General features: G+C 41.7%; 1 protein-coding gene across 7 annotated transcripts; it reads right to left on the reverse strand.

Moving 5' to 3' along the window:
- Positions 1-917: 917 nt before the first annotated feature.
- Positions 918-18,332, reverse strand: ZNF614 (zinc finger protein 614). Of its 7 annotated transcripts, XR_010153948.1 has the most exons (7): positions 17,960-18,143; positions 13,918-14,148; positions 7,223-7,360; positions 6,565-6,691; positions 6,207-6,302; positions 3,841-5,557; positions 918-1,405 (listed from the first exon to the last, which is right to left on the reverse strand). XR_010153948.1 is itself a non-coding variant. In XM_063802159.1 (6 exons), the coding sequence occupies exons 4-6, from the start codon at positions 6,596-6,598 to the stop codon at positions 4,038-4,040; spliced, it is 1,650 nt and encodes a 549-aa protein (XP_063658229.1). In that variant the 5' UTR covers positions 6,599-6,691; positions 7,223-7,360; positions 13,918-14,148; positions 17,960-18,151; the 3' UTR covers positions 1,476-4,037. The 7 variants fall into 7 exon arrangements, 3 of the variants coding, with proteins under 3 accessions (XP_063658229.1, XP_001174401.2, XP_054528678.1); XR_010153946.1 differs by lacking the exon at positions 7,223-7,360 and having other exon boundaries at positions 918-1,399; positions 17,960-18,332; XR_010153945.1 differs by lacking the exon at positions 7,223-7,360 and having other exon boundaries at positions 17,960-18,332.
- Between the last annotated feature and the right edge of the window lie 1,588 nt (positions 18,333-19,920).

A 19,920-nucleotide genomic window follows, 5' to 3' on the forward strand; every position in this document is an offset into this window, starting at 1 on the left:
CCAGCCACTCGGGAGGCTGAGGCAGGAGAATGGTGTGAACCCAGGAGGCAGAGCTTGCAGTGAGCCGAGATCGTCCCACTGCACTCCAGCCTGGGAGACAGAGTGAGACTCCATCTCAAAAAAAAAAAAAAAAAAAAAAAGGAAATGTAATCCCCAATGTTGAAGGTGGGGCCTGGTGGGAGGTGTTTCAGTCATGGGGGCAGATCCCTCATGGCTTGATGCTGCCCTTGCAATAGTGAGTACTAGCAAGATCTAGCTATTTGAGTGTGCAGCACCTACCCCCTCCACTCTGTCTTACTCCTGCTCCCTCTTCACCTTCCACCATGATTGTAAGCTTCCTGAGGCCTCCCCAGGACCAGATGCCAGTGCTATGCTTCCTGTACAGCCTGTAGAATCATAAGCCAATTAAACCTCTTTTCTTATAAATTATCCAGCCTCAAGTATTTATTTATAGCAATGCAAGAATGGCCTAAAACATGCTGTCTCTACAAAAAAAAAAAAAAAAAAAAAGCCAGGCATGAGGGTGCACACACATAGTCCCACCTACATGGGAGGCTGACGCAGGAGGAACACTTGAACCCAGGAGTTTGAGGCTGCAGTGAGCTATAATCGCACCACTGCACTCCAGCCTAGGCAACAGAGACTCTTTTTTTGTTTGTTTTTGTTTTTGTTTGTTTTTCAGACAGAGCCTATTCCGTTGCCCAGGCCTGGAGTGCAGTGGCAGGATCTCAGCTCACTGCAACCTCTGCCTCCCAGGTTCAAGTGATTCCTGCCTCAGCCTCACAAGTAATTGGGATTACAGGCACCAACTGTAGAGCGCCTGATCCTGTCACTATTTGGGGCGCCACTACGTAACCCACAAGGACCTAGGGGGACTGAAAAAAGTGGGGGAAACGGGAATAAAAGAGACAAAAGAGTATATTTGGAAGAAGGGATCAGGGGACACCTTGCCTCTAGTGGACAAGGGCCCTGAGCTTTACACAGCCCTCCATATTTATTAGGCAAAAGAGATAGTGAGAAGGCAGGTGGAAGAAGGGGTCAGCTGCTCAGTCCAGAGTAGGGTTTGCAAGATGGCATTCTCTAGATGTCCCAGTAGATAACCTCAAGGAGCTCAGCACCAGGAAGCGATTGCCCTCAGCAAACCTTCTGGCAGCGGAAGCAGTCATGAGTTTGCCCACATCGTGCATTCATGATAAAGTTTGCTGTTTGATCATATAGCCTCCAGTGGAATGCTGAGTTGGTCACATCCCACGGGCCTTCGGCTCCCAACAGCCCAGCACCATACCCAGCTAATTTTTTGTGTGTATTTTTAGTAGAGACAGGGTTTCGCCACGTTGGCCAGGCTGGTCTTGAACTTCTGACCTCAAGTGATCCGCCTGCCTCGGCCTCTCAAGAGACCCTGTCTCTTAAAAAAGAAAAAAAAGAGGTTAAGATTGTAAATCCTAAAAAAAAAAAGCAAAAGCAAAAGCTGTATGTAGATTTCACAGCATCTTTATTTATAGCACTTAAAACCAGGAAAACAGTGCAAATATATCTGATAGGTGAATGGATAAACAAACTACTACATCAAATATGTATACTACTCTCTAATATAAACAACTTTCATCTGGTTAGATACATGGTGGTAAAACAAATAATAAAACAACTATTCATCAACTCATATAAACCTTAGGAGTAATTTGCTGAGTGACAAAAATGCCAAAAGCTTACATACTATCAATAAAAATTCATAACTTATTTATATAAAATTTATAAAAACCATTTACAAAAACAATTTTATTTTTATCACATTCATGAAATGATGAAATTATACTGATAGGAGAAAAGTGGTTGGCAGAGTTAGGTTTGGATGGAGTGTAAGCATAAAAAGGTAGCATGAGGGACTTTGTGTTCATTAGTTTTATGTGGTTGCAGTGGTTACACGAATCTGTACATGTAATACAACTTCTTAGAGTACAAACTAAAAAAGAAAAAAACATGTAAAAATTAGTCAAATCCAAAATAAGATTAGTTTACTTTATAGTATCCTACCAATGTTGTTTTTCTGGTTTTGATAATTATGGTTATATAGGACATTTTTACTAGAAATTGGTTGAAGGATACTAGCAAAGCCTCTAGACTGGTTTTGCAATTTCTTTTGAGTTCAAATTTATTTAAGTTGAAGGTGGTTTTATAAACTGATCATCTCTATAATCTTAGTTAAGCAAGTCCAAATATGTTGTTATGTTAATATATTTAACATATTCAGTTTCTTTTCTACTTAAGTTTGCTTAATGTACAATTAAGCTCAGAGCCAAAGAAAGGAAAAGAGCTAATCATAATATGGGGTGGTTGTTCTGGAGTATTTTCTGACACAAATAAATTCTCTAATTCTCCCACACCAATTGGGTGTTCTACAATTCAATTCTGAACAACTGGGTGTTCTACAATTCAATTCTGACACTAACTTCTCCAAGTTAGTGCAGACTCCACAAGTTAGTGCAGTCCAAGTTAGTTAGTGCAGTCTAAATTAGTGCAGACTCCACAAGTTAGTGCAGTCCAAGTTAGTTAGTGCAGTCTAAATTAGTGCAGACTCCACAAGTTAAGGGGCTCAGTCCAAGACTTCCCCCACATCAGATGCCACTCACAAGGACAACCTGCAGTTCTGAATGGTGATAAATTCCGAGTTCCCACTACCCTACTCAGGTTTGATAATTTGCTACAGGGCTCACAAAACGCAAGAAAACAGCGTACTTTGTTTTACTGGTTATAAAGGACACAAATGAACACTCAAATGAAGAGGTACATAGAGTAAAGCCTAAAAAGGGTTCTCCTAATCTCAGGAGCCTCTATCCCTATGAAGTTGGGGGTGCACCACCCTCCTGGGCTATTTGGAGTTCTCTTAATCTCATTGTCTAATCTAATTTCCAGCACCCCTCCCCTTCCAGGAGGTGGGAGAAATGGGGCACAAAGTTTCCATCCTCTAGTTACTTGATCTTCCTAGAGAACAGCCCCATTCTGAGGCTGTCTAGGGGAGCAACCATAAGTCACTTCAGTAGTATAATCAGGTGTAATTAAAAGGGCAGTGCTATGAATAACAACAACAGCAAAAACAAAACAAAACCAAAAAACTCTTATCACTCATGAAGTTCTAAGCGTTTTAGGAGCTCTATGCCAGGAACCAGGAACAGAGACCAAATGTATTTCTCATTACACCACAATTTTACACAACAGTAAAAATAAACAGTAATGAGACAGTATATTATGGAATCATTGGCAAGGCAACTAGAAATGAGGATTAAGGTATCCTGTCTGAAAATGCACACCAGGTGTATTAGCTGATGTTTAAGGTTATACTTATTAAGAAAAAGCACTCAAATATTCATCATTTTCACCACATTTCATGCCTTTATGAGCTGTTGATAGTTTGCTAAAGGTGTTCCACATTTATTTGATAGCATGTTCGGAACAATTTTACTTTCTATGTGATCTCCTGACAAATGATGAAGCAGAGTGCGTCGCTGAAATCCTGCCATCAATACTGTCACCTTAAAGTTATTTTCCAGTGTAAACTTTGACACTCACTGAGGTCATATTTCTGAGTAAAGACTTTGTCATGGTCATCATGTTTCTATCAACAATAAGCTCACTTACGTTGAAATCTATGATGAAACCTGATAATAAAGTCTATCTTTCCACAGAAGACTTTTCTTAGTCTTTGTATTCACAGAATTTATCTCTGTATACTTTTCAGACATATGAGCAGAAATTATTGCTCAAAACATCTCCACATTAATATAGTTTATTCAACGTGTTTTCATTGACAGAAAATATGAGGTAAAAGACCACTAAAGGCACTACCTTATTTACTGTATTCATCAAATTGATCTCTAGGGCAAATCATTTCACCTCCTGAGGACAGACACACATCTGTCAACAGGCAGCACCATGTTTATGTTCCAATTGGCTAGAAACACACTGATGTTTAATGAAGTCTAAGTTGCCACAAAAGGCATTTCCATAGTCACGGCACTAGTAGGGTTTTCTTCTGCATGAGTTCACTTATAAGGAAGGAGCTGTGACTCTCCATTACAGGAGTTTTCAACTTGACTGATTCTACCCATTTCTCTTGTGTGCATCTTCTTATGTTTGACAAGGTTTGATAAGTGGGAGAAGGCTTTCTCACAATCACTGCATCCATACGGCCTCTCTCCTGTATGCGTTCTTTGATGTACATTGAGTACTGACTTTGTGGTGAAGGCTTTTCCACATTCATTGCACTCATAAGGTTTCTCTCCTGTGTGAATTCTCTGATGGGTAATGAGGCCATATTTGTGTGAATAGGATTTTCCGCACTCGGTACATACAAAGGGAGTCTTTCCTGTATGACATCTCTCATGTTGTATGAGGCATATTTTCTGGCTGAAGGCTTTACCACATTCATTGCATTCATAGGGTTTTTCTCCTGTATGAGTTCGCTGATGTATAATAAGAGTGCGCTTTGTGGTGAAGCCTTTACCACATTCATTGCATATGTAAGATTTCTCTCCTGTATGAGTTCGCTGATGTATAATGAGAGTGCGTTTGACAGTGAAGCCTTTTCCACATTCGCTGCATATGTAAGATTTTTCTCCTGTATGGGAGCGCTGATGTACAATGAGATTGCTCTTCACGGTAAAGCCTTTTCCACATTCACTGCACATATAGGGTTTCTCTCCAGTATGAGTTCGCTGATGTACAACAAGATAGCGCTTCATGGTGAAGCCTTTTCCACATTCACTGCATATATAGGGTTTCTCCCCTGTATGAGTTCGCTGATGTACAATGAGATTGCTCTTCACAGTGAAACCTTTTCCACATTCTTTGCACACATAAGGTTTCTCTCCACTATGAGTTCGCTGATGAGCAATTAGATAGCGCTTCATTGTAAAACCCTTTCCACACTCACTGCACATATAGGATTTCTCTTCTGTATGGGTTTGTTGATGTGTAATGAGACTACTCTTCACAGTAGAGCCTTTTCTATATTCATTGGGTATACAGATTTTGTCTGTTGTATTAGTTTTCAGATGCTTAGTGAACAGGACACTTCTGGATAATTTCTCACATTGACCACTTCCAGGATTCTCTTGTATACAAATGTTCTCATGGTAAATGAGCTGAGACTTCCTAAGGAAGGTTTGCTCACATTCAATGCATGCATGGGGTTTCTCAATTTTCTGAGTCCTCTGATGCTTGAAGACTTGGAATTTAGTATGGATACATTTTGCATTTTCAGAAAATCTAGTTTTAGTATGCGTACGTTCATGCTTACCATGTAGAAGTGTTTTCTCACCTCCAATAAACTCAACAGGGTTATTTATTCCATGTCTTCTCTTCTGGTTGATTAAACTTAAACTTGATTTCAAATTTTTTCTGTACAAGTCAAATGTATCATGATTTTGCACTATAGGAAAATGTGTCTTGCTGAGATGTACAATATTTCTAAGTGTATTCTGTCCATTGCATTGCTGCACGCTCTTCAGAAGTCTTTGGTTTGGAGAGTGCTCTTGCAGATGACTGTCAACTTTCCCGATTCCTAAGAAAGAACAGAGTAACAAATTCTTCCATGAGAATTGTATGAGATAAAAATGCTTATGAGGCCGGGCACGGTGGCTCATGCCTGCAATCCCAGCACTTTGGGAGGCTGAGGCGGGCAGATCACGAGGTCAGGAGTTCAAGACCAGCCTGACCAATGTGGCGAAACCCCGTCTCTACTAAAATTACAAAATTAGCCAGGCGTGGTGGCACATGCCTGTAATCCCAGCTATTCAGGAGGCTGAGGCAGGAGAATCACTTGATCCCAGGAGGACGAGGTTGCAGCAAGCCGAGATTGGGCCATTGCACTCCAGCCTGGGTGATAGAGCGAGACTCAGTCTAAAAAAAAAAAAAAAAAAAACTTAGCTTATGAGATGATTTGCTGGGGGCTGGCTCTTTATTGTCAACTCTACGATCCCAGTATAAAAGGAAATTATGAAGATATAAGCTGAAATATATCCAAGAAATCAGATCCAAGAAAAGACAAAAAGTCTTTAAAGCTATAACAACATTAAAAAAGTTATCAGATGGGGAGACGAATATATGGTGGAGCTGCTTAGGTACCCTCAGATAATTCACATCTGTGACACCTTTCCTTAATGACTACAATAAGACTCCTATAGCCACTGTCCTTGCTGGTTCTCACTTACCTGGACAATTTTTATTCTGAATTTTAGCATCTGTTATCCATGGTTCTTGTCCATGTGCCAACTTGGAGAGTACATCTGGTTTGCTAGTTTGATACCCTGTTCATGAGGAAAGACAAACAAACATCCTGAATTGGAGTCCAGTATGTCAAGATGGAAAAATAATACATTCGATGAAGAAAACAATTTCAAAGTAAGCATTCTCTCTTAGAAGAGATTATACCACTTTGGGGTCAGAGAGGGGACTGAAAATGTAACTCTTCCAAACACCACAGTGACTGTAAAGCTTTGATTAGGTGAGCATAGGACGGTGTCTGGGCATTGTAGGCACCTCTAGGTGACACAGGGGAACTATTCTTACCCAGTGATACTAGGTGGTTATAGTTCTCCACCATCACATCCCGGTACAGGTTCTTCTGAGCAGTGTCCAGGAGCTGCCACTCCTCCCAGCTGAATTCCACAGCCACATCCTCCAGGGTCAGTGATTCCTGTAATTACAAAGTCCTATTCAATATGATATAAACTCCTATTGTTAATATAGAAGTATAAGATAATTTTTTAAAAATTTTCACAATACAGCCTGCATCTATATTTCTTTCTCAAATATACTTTGGTAGGAGCAAAATCCTCTATCTATACATTTTAGCGCCTATTTCTAAATATTAAACATAGGCAAATGACATCAGGACAAATAAAACATCCCTACATTACCAATGACTTCACAACCAATATAAGGATCTGTCATGAATAGACTTCACATCTTGAATTCATAAAATAGTGCTTTTAAATAAATGTAAGAGAAAAGATGAAACTATATCTGTATAAAGCACAAAAGGCCCCTAAAGTTGATTAGATTTTTATTTATTTTTTAATTTTTAAAGAGAGAGGGTCTTGCTCTGTAGCCCCAAATGGAGTGCAGCGTCACAGTAATAGCTCAATGCAACCTTGAACTCCTAAGCTCAAGCGACCTTCCCACCTCAGCCTCTCAAGTAACTAGGACTACAGGTGGATGCTACTACCAATTTTTGTAGTGACAGGGTCTTGTTATGTTGACCACGCTGGTCTTGAAGTCCTGGCCTCAAGAGATCCTCCTGCCTCGGCCTTCCAAAGTGCTGGGATTACAGGTGTGTGCCACTGCGCCCAGCAAAAAAAAACTTCTAACAGAAAAACATATATACATATGTGTATTAATGGACAGATTAACAGCATATTAGATACACTGAAGATTATTGGTGAATTGGAATATATAAGTGGAAATGGCAGAAAATGCAGTACAGAGAAAAAAGATAAATCATAACAAAGAAGTTAATAAATATGAAATACAGAGTTGCAAGACCTAGTGTATGCTCGCTCACTTATGGTTTCTAAAAGGGAAAATAGTGTAATAGAGAAGCAATATCTATTAATAAATATCCAAAACCTAAAATATTTCAGGACTAAATACCTCAAATCTCAAATTCAGAAATCCCAACAAGTTCAGAGCAGGAAGTCACAACTGGTGTGACACATCAGACTGAAACTACCATACATCAAATGCAAAGGGAAAACTATAGAATCATCAAGAGACAAAAGACAGATTACCTACAGAGAAATAACAAAATATACTGATGGCTGACATTTCAATAATAGAATCCAGAAACGTATGGAATACAATCTTCAAAGTCCTAATTCTTGCAACAAAAAAGGCCAATTTTGGAAGGCCATTTGGGATTAAAACACATGGCTAGCAGATGACTTGCTGTCTTACAACCATGATATCAAGGACCTGTTTGTCAACTAAACTGTCATTCTCCTGCTTCACAATAACTTTTCAGAGAACTGCAGAGTGTGAAGTAGAGGTAACTAAGATCCAAGGAAATACTGATAAGAGAGTCTATGCTATATTACTGTGTGGGATGCTGCATAGTCAAGAAAGTAGATTCATGAGAGTGCGCAAATATTCAAGCCTGGTCAGTTTATCTCATTCCAAAATCTTTATGTGAGATGTCTATCGACTGGGTAAGTGTAAAGTTAAATTTCTACCTCACTCCACAGTCCAAAAGAATTTATTACTGGATGGAAATCTTGCAGGCCAACTCTAAGGTGTCCTCTGATAATCTCATTCTCTAGCTGCAGTGACTTCTGACATCAACTACCTGGGTTAGGCCAAACTTCCCAGGTTAAAAGCACAATCCTCCACAAGACTGCCCTCACTTCAGACACGAGCTGCAAGCTTAAGGCTACAGAGACCACCCTCAACTCCAGCGAGCTGGCTACAAATGTGTGGAGCTACCATGACTCCCTCAGGTTTAATAACTTGATAGAACAACTCAGAGAACCCAAGAAAGTGCTGTGTTTACAATTAGCACTTCACTATTGCAAAATGACACAAATCAGAATCAGCTAAAGGAAAATATGCACAGGGTGAGGTCTGGGAAGGTTCCAAACACAAAGCTGCTGACTGTCCTCTCCTCATGGAATCCTTGGTGGCATTACATCTTCCTGACTACATTGTGTAACAATATTCAAGAGTACTTGCCAGCCAGCGAGGCGCACCTAAACTCTGATGTCCAGAGATTTTATTGAGACTTCATGATGTAGGCACAGTTTATTGAGGCATTGCCCATGTAGCTGAGTTCAGTCTCCAGTTCCCTCCCCTTCCTGACTGGTATTACATGGCTCAAAGCCACAACTCTCTAATCACTTAGTGCTCTTTTTGGCATGGGCAGCCCCTATCCAGAGTCATGTCATTGCCATAAATTATCTAGGGATCCACTATGAGTCACCACTATACATACAGATATAAACTATCAAATATGAGTGGCCCACCATGAATGACAGAGACACTCATAACTTGGGTAATTACAAGGGTTTAGAGGTTACCTCCCAGGAACGAAAACAAAGGCTAGCCAAATTCTTTATTACACTCTAGGTGTTCCTGCCCCTGTGCAGTACCATCCTCCTGAGTATGAAGTGGCCTAAAAGCTTGTTTCTAAAGAAAAGAATACAGCAAAAATGACAAGATGCCACTTTAAGATTACACTCTATATGACTTCCATCTTGCTAGCAGAATCTGTCATTTTCTAGCTTTGATTAAACAATTTGGCACATAGGGGAGGTGCATGTGACAAAAAACTAAAGGTGGGCTTTGACAAACAGACAGGTAGAAACTGAGGACCTCAACTAAACTGCCTCATTTCTCATTCTGGAAATGAATCCTCCCAACAACCACATAAGTGAGCTTAGAACTGCATCTTTCCCCATTTCAGCCTTCAGATCAGATTCCAACCCAGCTAACACCTTGACGACAACCCCCATGAGAGACTGTGAATCAAAGTAGCCAGGTAAGCCATGCCCTTATTCCTGAGCCACAGAAAGTGTGAGATTTTTTTAAGTGTTGTTTCAAGTCACTACATTTTGGAGTAATTTCTTAGGTATTAATAGACAATGAATATAAGATGTAAACTTAAGAAGAACTTATGAGGCCAGGAGTGGGGCACACATCTGTAATTACAGTACTTCCAGAGGAGAGTTTGAGCCCAGGAGTTTGAGACCAACCTAAGCAACATAGTGAGACTCTGTCTCTATTCTCTACAAAGAACAAAAAATTAGCTGGGTGTGGTAGTGGATGCCTGTGGTCTCAGCTATTCAGGAGGCTAAGGCAGGCAGATGGTGGTTGAGGCTGCAGTGAGCCATAATTGTGCTACTGCACTCCATCCTGGGGAAGAGAGCGAGTCCCTGTCTCAAATAAAGAAAAAAAAAAAAGGAATAAATGAAAACATGTTCATGATATAAGTAAAAAGCTTTAAAAAAAATGACTTCTGCATGGGAAAAAATATTTTGAACAAGCTAAAAGAGAAGTAAGACTCTAGAAAAATATTTGCAACATATAAAAGAATCAATATCCAGTCAAGATAAACAATTATAAATCAGTAAGACCACAAAAAAATTAAATGAACAAAGACTAAAGACACTTTATGACAGAATAAATAATCCAAAGAAACAACAAAGAGATGAGAAGGATCTGAACCTCACTGGTGAATGGGAAAATGCAAAATAAGGCAAAATAATACTGGATCATCTAGATCATGGAAAATACACAATTTGATAACATAGTAAGTGTTGGCAAGATTTGCAGCACTGAATGTTTTTGTGCAGTGTTTTCCAACACTAACAACCAATTCTCCAATTATCTAAACATAAACTAGACGTCCAACAATTCAATTCAATTCTGACACTATCTTTGTCAGAATCCACAGATTTAAGGGTTCAATCCTACAAGACTGCCTCCTCTTGAGTTCCTCTGCCCGGCCGCCCCACTGTCTGGGAAGTGAGGAGCGCCTCTGCCTAGCCACCCACCATCTGGGAAGTGAGGAGCACCTCTGCCCGGCTGCCCCACACCACCGCCGCCATCTGGGAAGTGAGGAGTGCCTCTGCCTGGCCCCCGCAACGTCTGGGAAGTGAGGAGCGCCTTTGCGCAGCTGCTGTGCGACCCTCCAAGTGTGAAGTGACAGCCTTGTGTGTGATCTTTCTGCCCTCCCCAAGTTTGCATTTTCGACATTAAAGTTTACTTTTCAATTAAAATTTTTAAATTGGAGAATATATAATTAAAAAAAAAAAAAAAAAGACTGCCTCCTCTTAAGATGCCAGTCACAAGTCCTGGGCTACCGGTATTTCTGACTAACTGGCTATAAATTAGGGGCTCCCACAAACCCCTCCTCAGGTTTGATAATTTACTAGAACAGCTCATAGAACTCAGGAAACACTTTACCTATGGTACCTAGTTAATAATAGAGGATATAACTGAGGAACAGCCAGACTGAAGAAATGCATAGGGCAAGATATGGAAGAGGGTGTGCCAAGCTTCCATTCCTCTCTGGGTGTGGCATCCTCCCAGCACCCTGGTATGTTCACAAACCTGAAGCTTGTTCAAGAGTACAAAAAATTAGCCGGGCGTGGTGGTGGGTGCCTGTAGTCCCAGCTACTCGGGAGGCTGAGGCAGGAGAATGGCATGAATCCGGAGGCGGAGCTTGCAGTGAGCCAAGATCATGCCAGTGCCCGCCAGCCTGGGCATCAGAGCGAGACGCCATCTCAAAAAAAAAAAAAAAGAAAAAAGAAAAAAACTCACAGCCTGGGCGACAGAGCGAGACTCTGTCTCAAAATAATAATAATAATAAATACAACTTTTTTTTTTTTTTAGATGGAGTATCACTCTGTCACCCAGGCTGGAGCGCAGTGGCACGATCTCAGTTCACTGCAACCTCCACCTCCCGGGTTCAAGGGATTCTCCTGCCTCAGCCTCCTGAGTAGCTGGGACTATAGGCACGTGCCACCACACCCAGCTAATTTTTGTATTTTTAGTAGAGACGGGCTTTCACCATGTAGGCCAGGATGGTCTCGATCTCTTGACCTCATGATCCGCTCAGGATTACAGGCGCGAGCCCCCATGCCCGGCCTGTTCAAGAGTTTTTATAGAACTTACTCTCCAGTCCATTCCTCCTTTCAGTTCCAATCCTCTAATTGCTTGGTCTTCCTGGGGACCAGTCTCATCCTGACACTATCTAGAGGTCTCATCAGTAGTCACCTCATGAGCAGAAATTCAGGTGTATCACAGGGTTTCCTTATGAATAACAAAAGACACACCTATTTCTCAGGAAGAAATTCCAAGGGTTTTAAGCATACTGTGCCATGAACTGGGAACAATGACCAAATATACTTCTTATCCGTGTCACTTTCTATATACCAGACTGTGAAAAATAAATATACATTTGGTCTCTGCCCTCCAAATCTTTGGAATTGCTGAAGTGTCTTTTATATGCTATTGAGATGACTGGTGCCTGGGGCTCTTCCATGGCCTCAGGAAGGGAGCTGGTTGCCAGGGGAACCAACCTTGTGATAGACAGTTGGAACTTTCAGTCTCACCTCTCCAACCAACCCCTGACCTCTGTGGAAGGGAGAGGTGATGGAAATTGAGCTTACCACCAATAGTTAATGAATTAATAAATTATGCCTATGTAATAAACCCACCAAAACAATAAAAGGATGAGGTTGAGAGCTTCCAGGCTGCTGAACATAGGGTAGTCCTGGGAGGGTAGAATACCCAGAAAGGGCATGGAAGCCCTGAGGCCCTTCCCCATTACCTAACCTATGCATCTTTTCCAACTGGCCATTCCTGAGTTGTACCCTTTCATAATAAGCCAGTAATCTAGTAAGTAAACTGTCTTCCTGCATTTTTTGAGCCTTCTAGCAGATGAATAGATCTGAGAAGGGGGTTGTGGGGACATCCAATTGGTAGCCAAGTCCAAAAGAAGTTATGAGTAACCTGGGGACCCAGCACTTTTCAGGGGGGCAGTATTGTGGGACTGAGCCCTCAACCTGTGGAGTCTGTCCTAAGTCTAGGCAATTAGTGTCAGAATTGAGTAAATTTTAGAATACCTAATAGGTATGGAGAATTGAATTGATGTGTGGGAAAAACCCCACATATCTGGTGTCAGATGTGGGGAAAAGAAAGAGAGATCAGACTGTTACTGTGTCTATGTAGAAAGAAGTAGACATGAGACTTCATTTTGTTCTGTACTAAGAGAAATTCTTCTGCCTTGAGATGCTGTTAATCTGTAACCGTAGCCCCAATCCTGTGCTGGCAGAAATATGTGCTGTGTTGACTCAAGGTTTAATGGATTTAGGGCTATGCAGAATGTCCTTTGTTAAAAAAGCACTTGAAGGCAGTATGCTTGTTAAAAGTCATCACCATTCTCTAATCTCAAGTACCCAGGGACACAACACACTGCAGAAGGCCACAGGGGCCTCTGCCTAGGAAAGCCAGGTATTGTCCAAGGTTTCTTCCCAAGTGATAGCCTGAGATATGGCCTCGTGGGAAGGGAAAGACCTGACCGTCCCCCAGCGTGACACCGGGGGATACCCATAAAGGGTCTGTGCTGAGGAGGATTAGAAAAAGAGGAAGGCCTTTTTGCAGTTGAGATAAGAGGAAGGCATCTGTCTCCTGCCAACTACTTGGGAGGCTGAGGCAAGAGAATGGCGTGAACCTGGGAGGCAGAGCTTGCAGTGAGCCAAGACTGCGCCACTGCACTCCAGCCTGGGCAACAGAGCAAGACTCTGTCTCAAAATAAATAAATAAATAAATTAGTAATTTAAAAAAAGTTGGTTGGCAGGCACCAGCATGCAAAGAATGCCAATATTCCAAAAATGGTCTGGAGTATGTACATTAAAATGACAACCATAGTTCCTTCTTGAGTGATGATTCATGTATCATTGTAATGGTCAAAAGTTGAACTACCAACAAAGCATGGATTCTTTCATATTGAGTCTACTTTTTTTTCCTTCTTTTTGAGACAGGGTCTTACTTTGTCACCCAGGTTGGAGTGCAGTGGTGCAAACATGGCTCACTGTAGGCTCGTCCTCCTGAGCTCTAGCAATTCTCCCACCTTAGCCTCCCGAGTAGCTGGGACTACAGGTGTGCACCACCACACCCAGCTAATTTTTGTATTTTTTGTAGAGACGGGGTTTCACCATGTTGCCCAGGCTGGTCTTGAACTCCTGAGCTCAAGCGATCCAGAATCTACTTCTTAAGGCAGAATGAACCCCCACCTCTACTCCCAAAAGCAATGTAAGTTAATTTCTCCCTAGAACACAATTATCCCAGTATATACTTCCTTAAGTTCAACTGACTTCTTCAGGCCACCATAAATCTATCAAAAAATCAAAGGGAAAATATCACCTGGGTCTTGATCATTTTCTTCTGTGCTCAGAAAATAGTGGATAACATGGACTATACGTCTTTGTCTCTTCTGCATTTGCCATGAAGTTTTTGAAGTTTTCCTAGTCAGAAATATTAGTGTCCACTTAAAGTTGTCCCCAGAAATTATGATATCCAAGGCCAGCAACCTCCTTCTTCTTCCTTCATTGCTTCACTTGAGTTATTTTGCTTCTGGGAGCCAGGACCTGAGGACTGATAAACAAAATGGCTTTAAGTGTACATTAACCCTGGGTCCAGACATTGTCACTGCTGCTCTGCACTTACCTTAAATAAAAGACCCTAATATTTCTAACAGTTCCTTTATTTGCTGCCTCAGAGGTTTTCATGGTTCTAAATGTGTGAAATCTATGCCTTTCTTTTGTGAAGTAGAAGTGGCATGACTATTACAGAGAAGGTGGGAAAGCAGAACCAGCACAGCACAATGCCTCAGAGGCAGGTGTCTGGGGAAAAGAGAGATCAGACTGTTACTATGTCTATGCAGAAAGAAGTAGACATAAGAGACTCCATTTTGTTCTGTACTAAGAGAAATTCTTCTGCCTTGAGATGCTGTTAATCTGTAACCCTAGCTCCAACCCTGTGCTAGCAGAGACATGTGCTGTGTTGACTCAAGGTTTAATGGATTTAGGGCTGTGCAGGATGTGCTTTGTTAAAAACGCGCTTGAAGGCAGTATGCTTGGTAAAAGTCATCACCATTCTCTAATCTCAACTACCCAGAGACACAATACACTGCGGAAGGCCGCAGGGACCTCTGCCTAGGAAAACCAGGTATTGTCCAAGGTTTCTCCCCATGTGATAGCCTGAGATATGGCCTCGTGGGAAGGGAAAGACCTGACCGTCCCCTACCCCGACACCTGTAAAGGGTCTCTGCTGAGGAGGATCAGTAAAAGAGGAAGGCCTCTTTGCAGTTGAGATAAGAGGAAGGCATCTGTCTCCTCCTCGTCCCTGGGAATGGAATGTCTCCGTGTAAAACCCCATTGTCTGTTCTATTTACTGAGATAGGAGAAAACCGCCTTAGGGCTGGAGGTGAGACATGCGGGCAGCAATACTGCTCTTTATTGTACCGAAATGTTTGTGTGCGAAATGTGCACATCAAGGCACAGCACATTTCCTTAAACTTATTTATGACACAGAGACCTTTGTTCACATGTTTTCCTGCTGACCCTCTCCCCACTATTACCTTATTGTCCTGCCACATCCCCCTCTCCGAGGTGGTAGAGATAGTGATCAATAAATACTGAGGGAACTCAGAGACCAGTGCCGGCGTGGGTCCTCCGTATGCTGAGTGCTGGTCTCCTGGGCCCACTTTTCTTTCTCTATACTTTGTCTCTTATTTCTTTTCTCAGTCTCTCATCCCACCTGACAAGAAACACCCACAGGTTGTGGAGGGGTGGCCCCCTTCAAGGTGAATTATCAGACAGATCAATTTTAGGAAAGAGAACACATGGAAGGCTCCAAGAATGTCTTTAAAAACCATGTGTGCCCATGTACTGGTTCGAAAGTCTCTGTAAGCTCTTTGGGTATACATACCTCATGTCAAGACCAATGTACTAAGCAAATCACAAGAACTGTCTCATTTCACATTATGCGCTAAAGGAGTAACTTTACCCAAGAGAGCTTTGTCCTTTGCCCACAGTTCCTATGAGGCAAACTCTAAGCCTTTGGAATACGCTGCTTGATAAAACTGTCTTTGGTTATCAGGGCAATTTAAGCCATGCCAAATTGTCTATCCTAATAATGTGATTTACTGTGGGAGGCCTTGGACCACGTGGTATTAGTTTGATATCTGGAGGAGCTGGAGATTGAAGTCAGCCTCATAGGCAGTCAATTGTGTGTATGTTAACTGATATCCAATAAAACTCTGGACACCAAGGCCTAGGTGAGTGGCAACAATGGTTACAATGGCTGGCAATAATAATATAAGGGTGTATATATAAGAATATGATAATTTAAAAACGTATGAAGCAAAACAGAATGAGAGAGGATTAGACAATTCAACAATAATAATTGAAGACTACATCACCCTACTTGCAATAATAAAGAAAACAAATAGAAACTCAGCAAGGATACCGAAAACTTGAACAACATTATCAACTAACTAGACTTAACGAACATTTAACACTGCACTCAACAGCAGTAAAATATACATTTTTTTCAAGAGCACATGTTATATTCTTCAAGAAAGATAATATCCCATGTGATAGCCTGAGATAGGGCCTCATGGGAAGGGAAAGACCTGACCGTCCCCCAGCCCAACACCCGTAAAGGGTCTGTGCTGAGGAGGATTAGTAAAAGAGGAAGGCCTGTTTTACTGGGATATGCTGGGATATAAAACAAGTGTCAATAAATTCTAAATATATTTTCCAACCACAACAACTTAATTATAAATCAATATCAGAATGAAATTTAGAAAATATCCAAATATTTGGAAATAAAATAGCACAGATCTGAAAAACCATGGTTAAAAAGAAAATCATGAGCCAGGCACGGTGTGGCTCACACCTGTAATTCCAGCACTTTGGGAGGCTGAGATGGGTGGATCACTTGAGGCCCGAAGTTCCAGACCAGACTGGCCAACATGGTGAAACCCCGCGTCTACTAAAAATACAACAAATTAGCCGGGCATGGTGGCCCCGCCTGTAATCCCAGCTATTCAGGAGGCCAAGATGGAAGAATCACTTGAACCCAGGAGGTGGGAGCGGAGACAGCGCCATCGCACTCCAGCAAGGGCGAGAGTAACACCCTGTCTCAAAAAAAAAAAAAAAAAAAAAAAAGGAGAGAGAGAGGAAAAAGAAAATCACATGGGAAATTGGACAATATTTTGAACTGACTGGAAACAAAAACACAACATAAACATTAATTAGCTGTCCCTAAAGGAGTTGTTTTAAAAAAATAACTTTAAATCAGAAAAGAAAAAAAAAAACCTGTATCAGAAAACACCCTCAAATGATTACTCATTGTCCAAACTGAAAAACTACAAAACGAGGAGCAATTAAAACACAAACCAATTTGACTGAAAAAATAAAGAGGAAAGTGGAAATCGGTGGAAAAAAAAAACCAGAAACACATTTTTTTAAAAAGCGCCCAACGAAGAATACGAAAAGTGACTGAAAAGATCAATAAAATTGATACCCATTAATTAGAGTGATCAAGGAAAAAAGACACAAGTTACCTTGTGTCTAAAGAAAGGCATAGCTTTCACACATTTAGAACCTTATTTTATTGCCCCAGGGTGTAAAAGCCTCCGAGGCACCAAATAAAGGAACTGTTAGAAATATTAGGGTCCTTTAAGGTAAGTGCACAGCAGCAGTGACAATCAGGAATGTAAGATGTAACACTATCACTGCTGACTCTACAAAACTTAAACAGCTTATGAAATGACGTCATGAATTTTACGTCACAGATCTCTGTCTCCCTATGAGAAGAGTGGCGATGTGGAAAGACAAAAAAGTTTTTGGTACGGCCCGCGGGGACGGACTTGAACTTGATGGAGGGAAGTGGATTTGAGCACGGGAAATGCAACCTTCAAGTCTGTCCCCGCATTCAAGGTTTCAACCAATTATCAAGGGGCCCTGGACCTCCTCACACACTGACAGTCCCTACCAGGCTTCTCCGTGACTCAGCCCTATATTAAATCCCATATGAAACTCCAAACACGTCTAGGAAATCGAGAGGATATCTCCCCAACCCAGACATCTCTAAGGCTGAGCCCCACATTAAATCGCGACCCTGAACGAGGCCCCCGCGTTCACGGGTACAAACTTCTCATTCCAGTTCCCAATCACTGAGCCCCATAAGCCAAGTGACTCACAAGGGCCCCAAACCCAGACAGAGTCGGACTCGTCGCTGATTTCCTCAGACTCTTCATCCCTACAGCCAAAGGACCCGTCATTAACGCCCCGCTTCCTCAGCGACTGCGTTCAAATACAGCCCCAATCAGGACGCTCCACGCACCATCGGTACGCAGACCCACAGGCCGCGAGTCCATGCCCAGAACTCGACTCACCCGAGCCCGAACCTCTCCAGACACCACTGGCAGCGACAAAACGCCGCATCCACGTCCGAAAACGCTTCCTATTCAGACGCGCTCCTGCGCGGCCTCCGGGAAGCTGAGCGGTAAAGACCGTGAAGTGAGGCGAGGACCACGGAGCCTGCCCGGGATCGCGAGTTCAGACTGCGGGCGCCGCTCTATGAGGTCACAGGGCTGCGCCCATCGCAGCGTTTCTGACAGGAGCGGCCATAATGGCTGTGGGGATCACTCTTAGTCTCCTCAGTGCCTTTCTCTCTTCGTTGCAAGGGACACTCAAGAGTCGGGTGCCCAGCCAAGGCCAACACGGCGCAGTGGCATTCTATTCAGCCTGCTGTGGAAAAAAGATGGCGGCGCCCTTTGTGCCCATTATAGCTGAGAGTGGAGCCTTAGCTGGAGCACCATGGGCACGGCCATCTTAGAGGAAGGCAGCAGCCGTACGGCAGAGAAGATGCTCATATCCAGGACAATTTGGAAAAATAAACAAGGTTTGAAGAAGTCACGGTGCTGGCCAGGAAGCGGTCACAGAGTTGCCAAAACCAGTGGTCACTGAAAGTGTTAGATTTGGGGATAGGGCGGGGGTTGTGGGCTGGGTAAGGCTTTTGTGGGTTAGATTAGACTCTGACTGAATGGACGAAGCCGAGAACAGGAGTGATGCTCTATTAAATGCTAATACCCACATGGGGCTTGCTATTAAAACCACTGCCAGTGGGGAAGGGGATGAGGAGGTGAAGGTGCAACTGTGTTAATATCTACATGTTTCCTTCCAGAAGTAAAGGAAGATGACAGTGGGGCACTTAAGAATATGAAATTATTAGAATGCGATCATCCTACTTTGCAATGTTTCCAGATTTTTTTAAAAGTCACACTTAAAAAATATTAGTTCTATTTTTGCAGATGTTGGCGTTGTAACTGTAGAAGATTTAAGTAAATATTGTATTTTTGGAAGGCAACCTAGAGCCAATTTAATTTTTTCGTTTTCTTTGACACAGCAATTCTAAAAGCTATTTAGGCAAATCTGTCTTAATATTAACCACAACTTTTGTAATTTACAAAAAAAGGGAATTACAATGAGAGATGAATACTTTGGTAAATGATGGAACATCTGCTGAACTGGAAGAGTATATATCAATTTAAAAGAATATGCTACAATTGTTTTATAAAAAAGAAAACTATTTGTCAGAGGACAAAAAAATGATCTGCAGGATAGTATATATTTTATGGTCTTGTTATTGGAAGAAATCATAAACATCTTTTGGAAAATTGTGATTGGTTAAACAAGACATTTAGTTTGAATTAATATTGTTTGTGTTCATAGGTAGAGAATGCCATGTTTTTACTTGAAAAATATTCCCAATTTATACTTAATTTTACTATCTTTGTACCATAATCATGAATATATTATAAAACATGTTGATCTTAGAAAATAGGTATGATGATGTATAAGTTCATGGCATGATAAATGCAAAATAGGCTGTTTTCTTTCAGAAAATAAATATACTCATGCATTTGAAAAATTCTGGAGAATATACTAACAATATTTGACTGTTCTGTACAATTATGGTGACTTAAAATTTCTTCATTTTACTTACGTTTTGTTATTTCTAGAGAATAAGAATTTCATGTTCGTATTTCTTGAGTGTTATAACATATTCCATCCAGGATTAAATTTCAGCCCCGTTCATCTGGAATGTTAATCTCTGGTAGGTAAGTTTAGCACCTGGTCCACAGGACTATGAGCAGCCCATGATGGGACCTTCACTGATCATTTCCAGGAGTGGGCTGATACAACTTTGCCGTGGCAGGCTGTGCTGATTCACGGGACAAGGAAGGTAATTCAAGGGCCTGGTTGGTGGAGCACTTTTGTCTGATTCATTGCTGGAGACAATCTGCCCTGAATCCATCCTGTTACAGTGTGGGAATGGTGATGGGAGCACCAA

Source organism: Pan troglodytes, chromosome 20, assembly GCF_028858775.2.
Source record: "Pan troglodytes isolate AG18354 chromosome 20, NHGRI_mPanTro3-v2.0_pri, whole genome shotgun sequence".
Lineage (NCBI taxonomy): Eukaryota > Metazoa > Chordata > Mammalia > Primates > Hominidae > Pan > Pan troglodytes.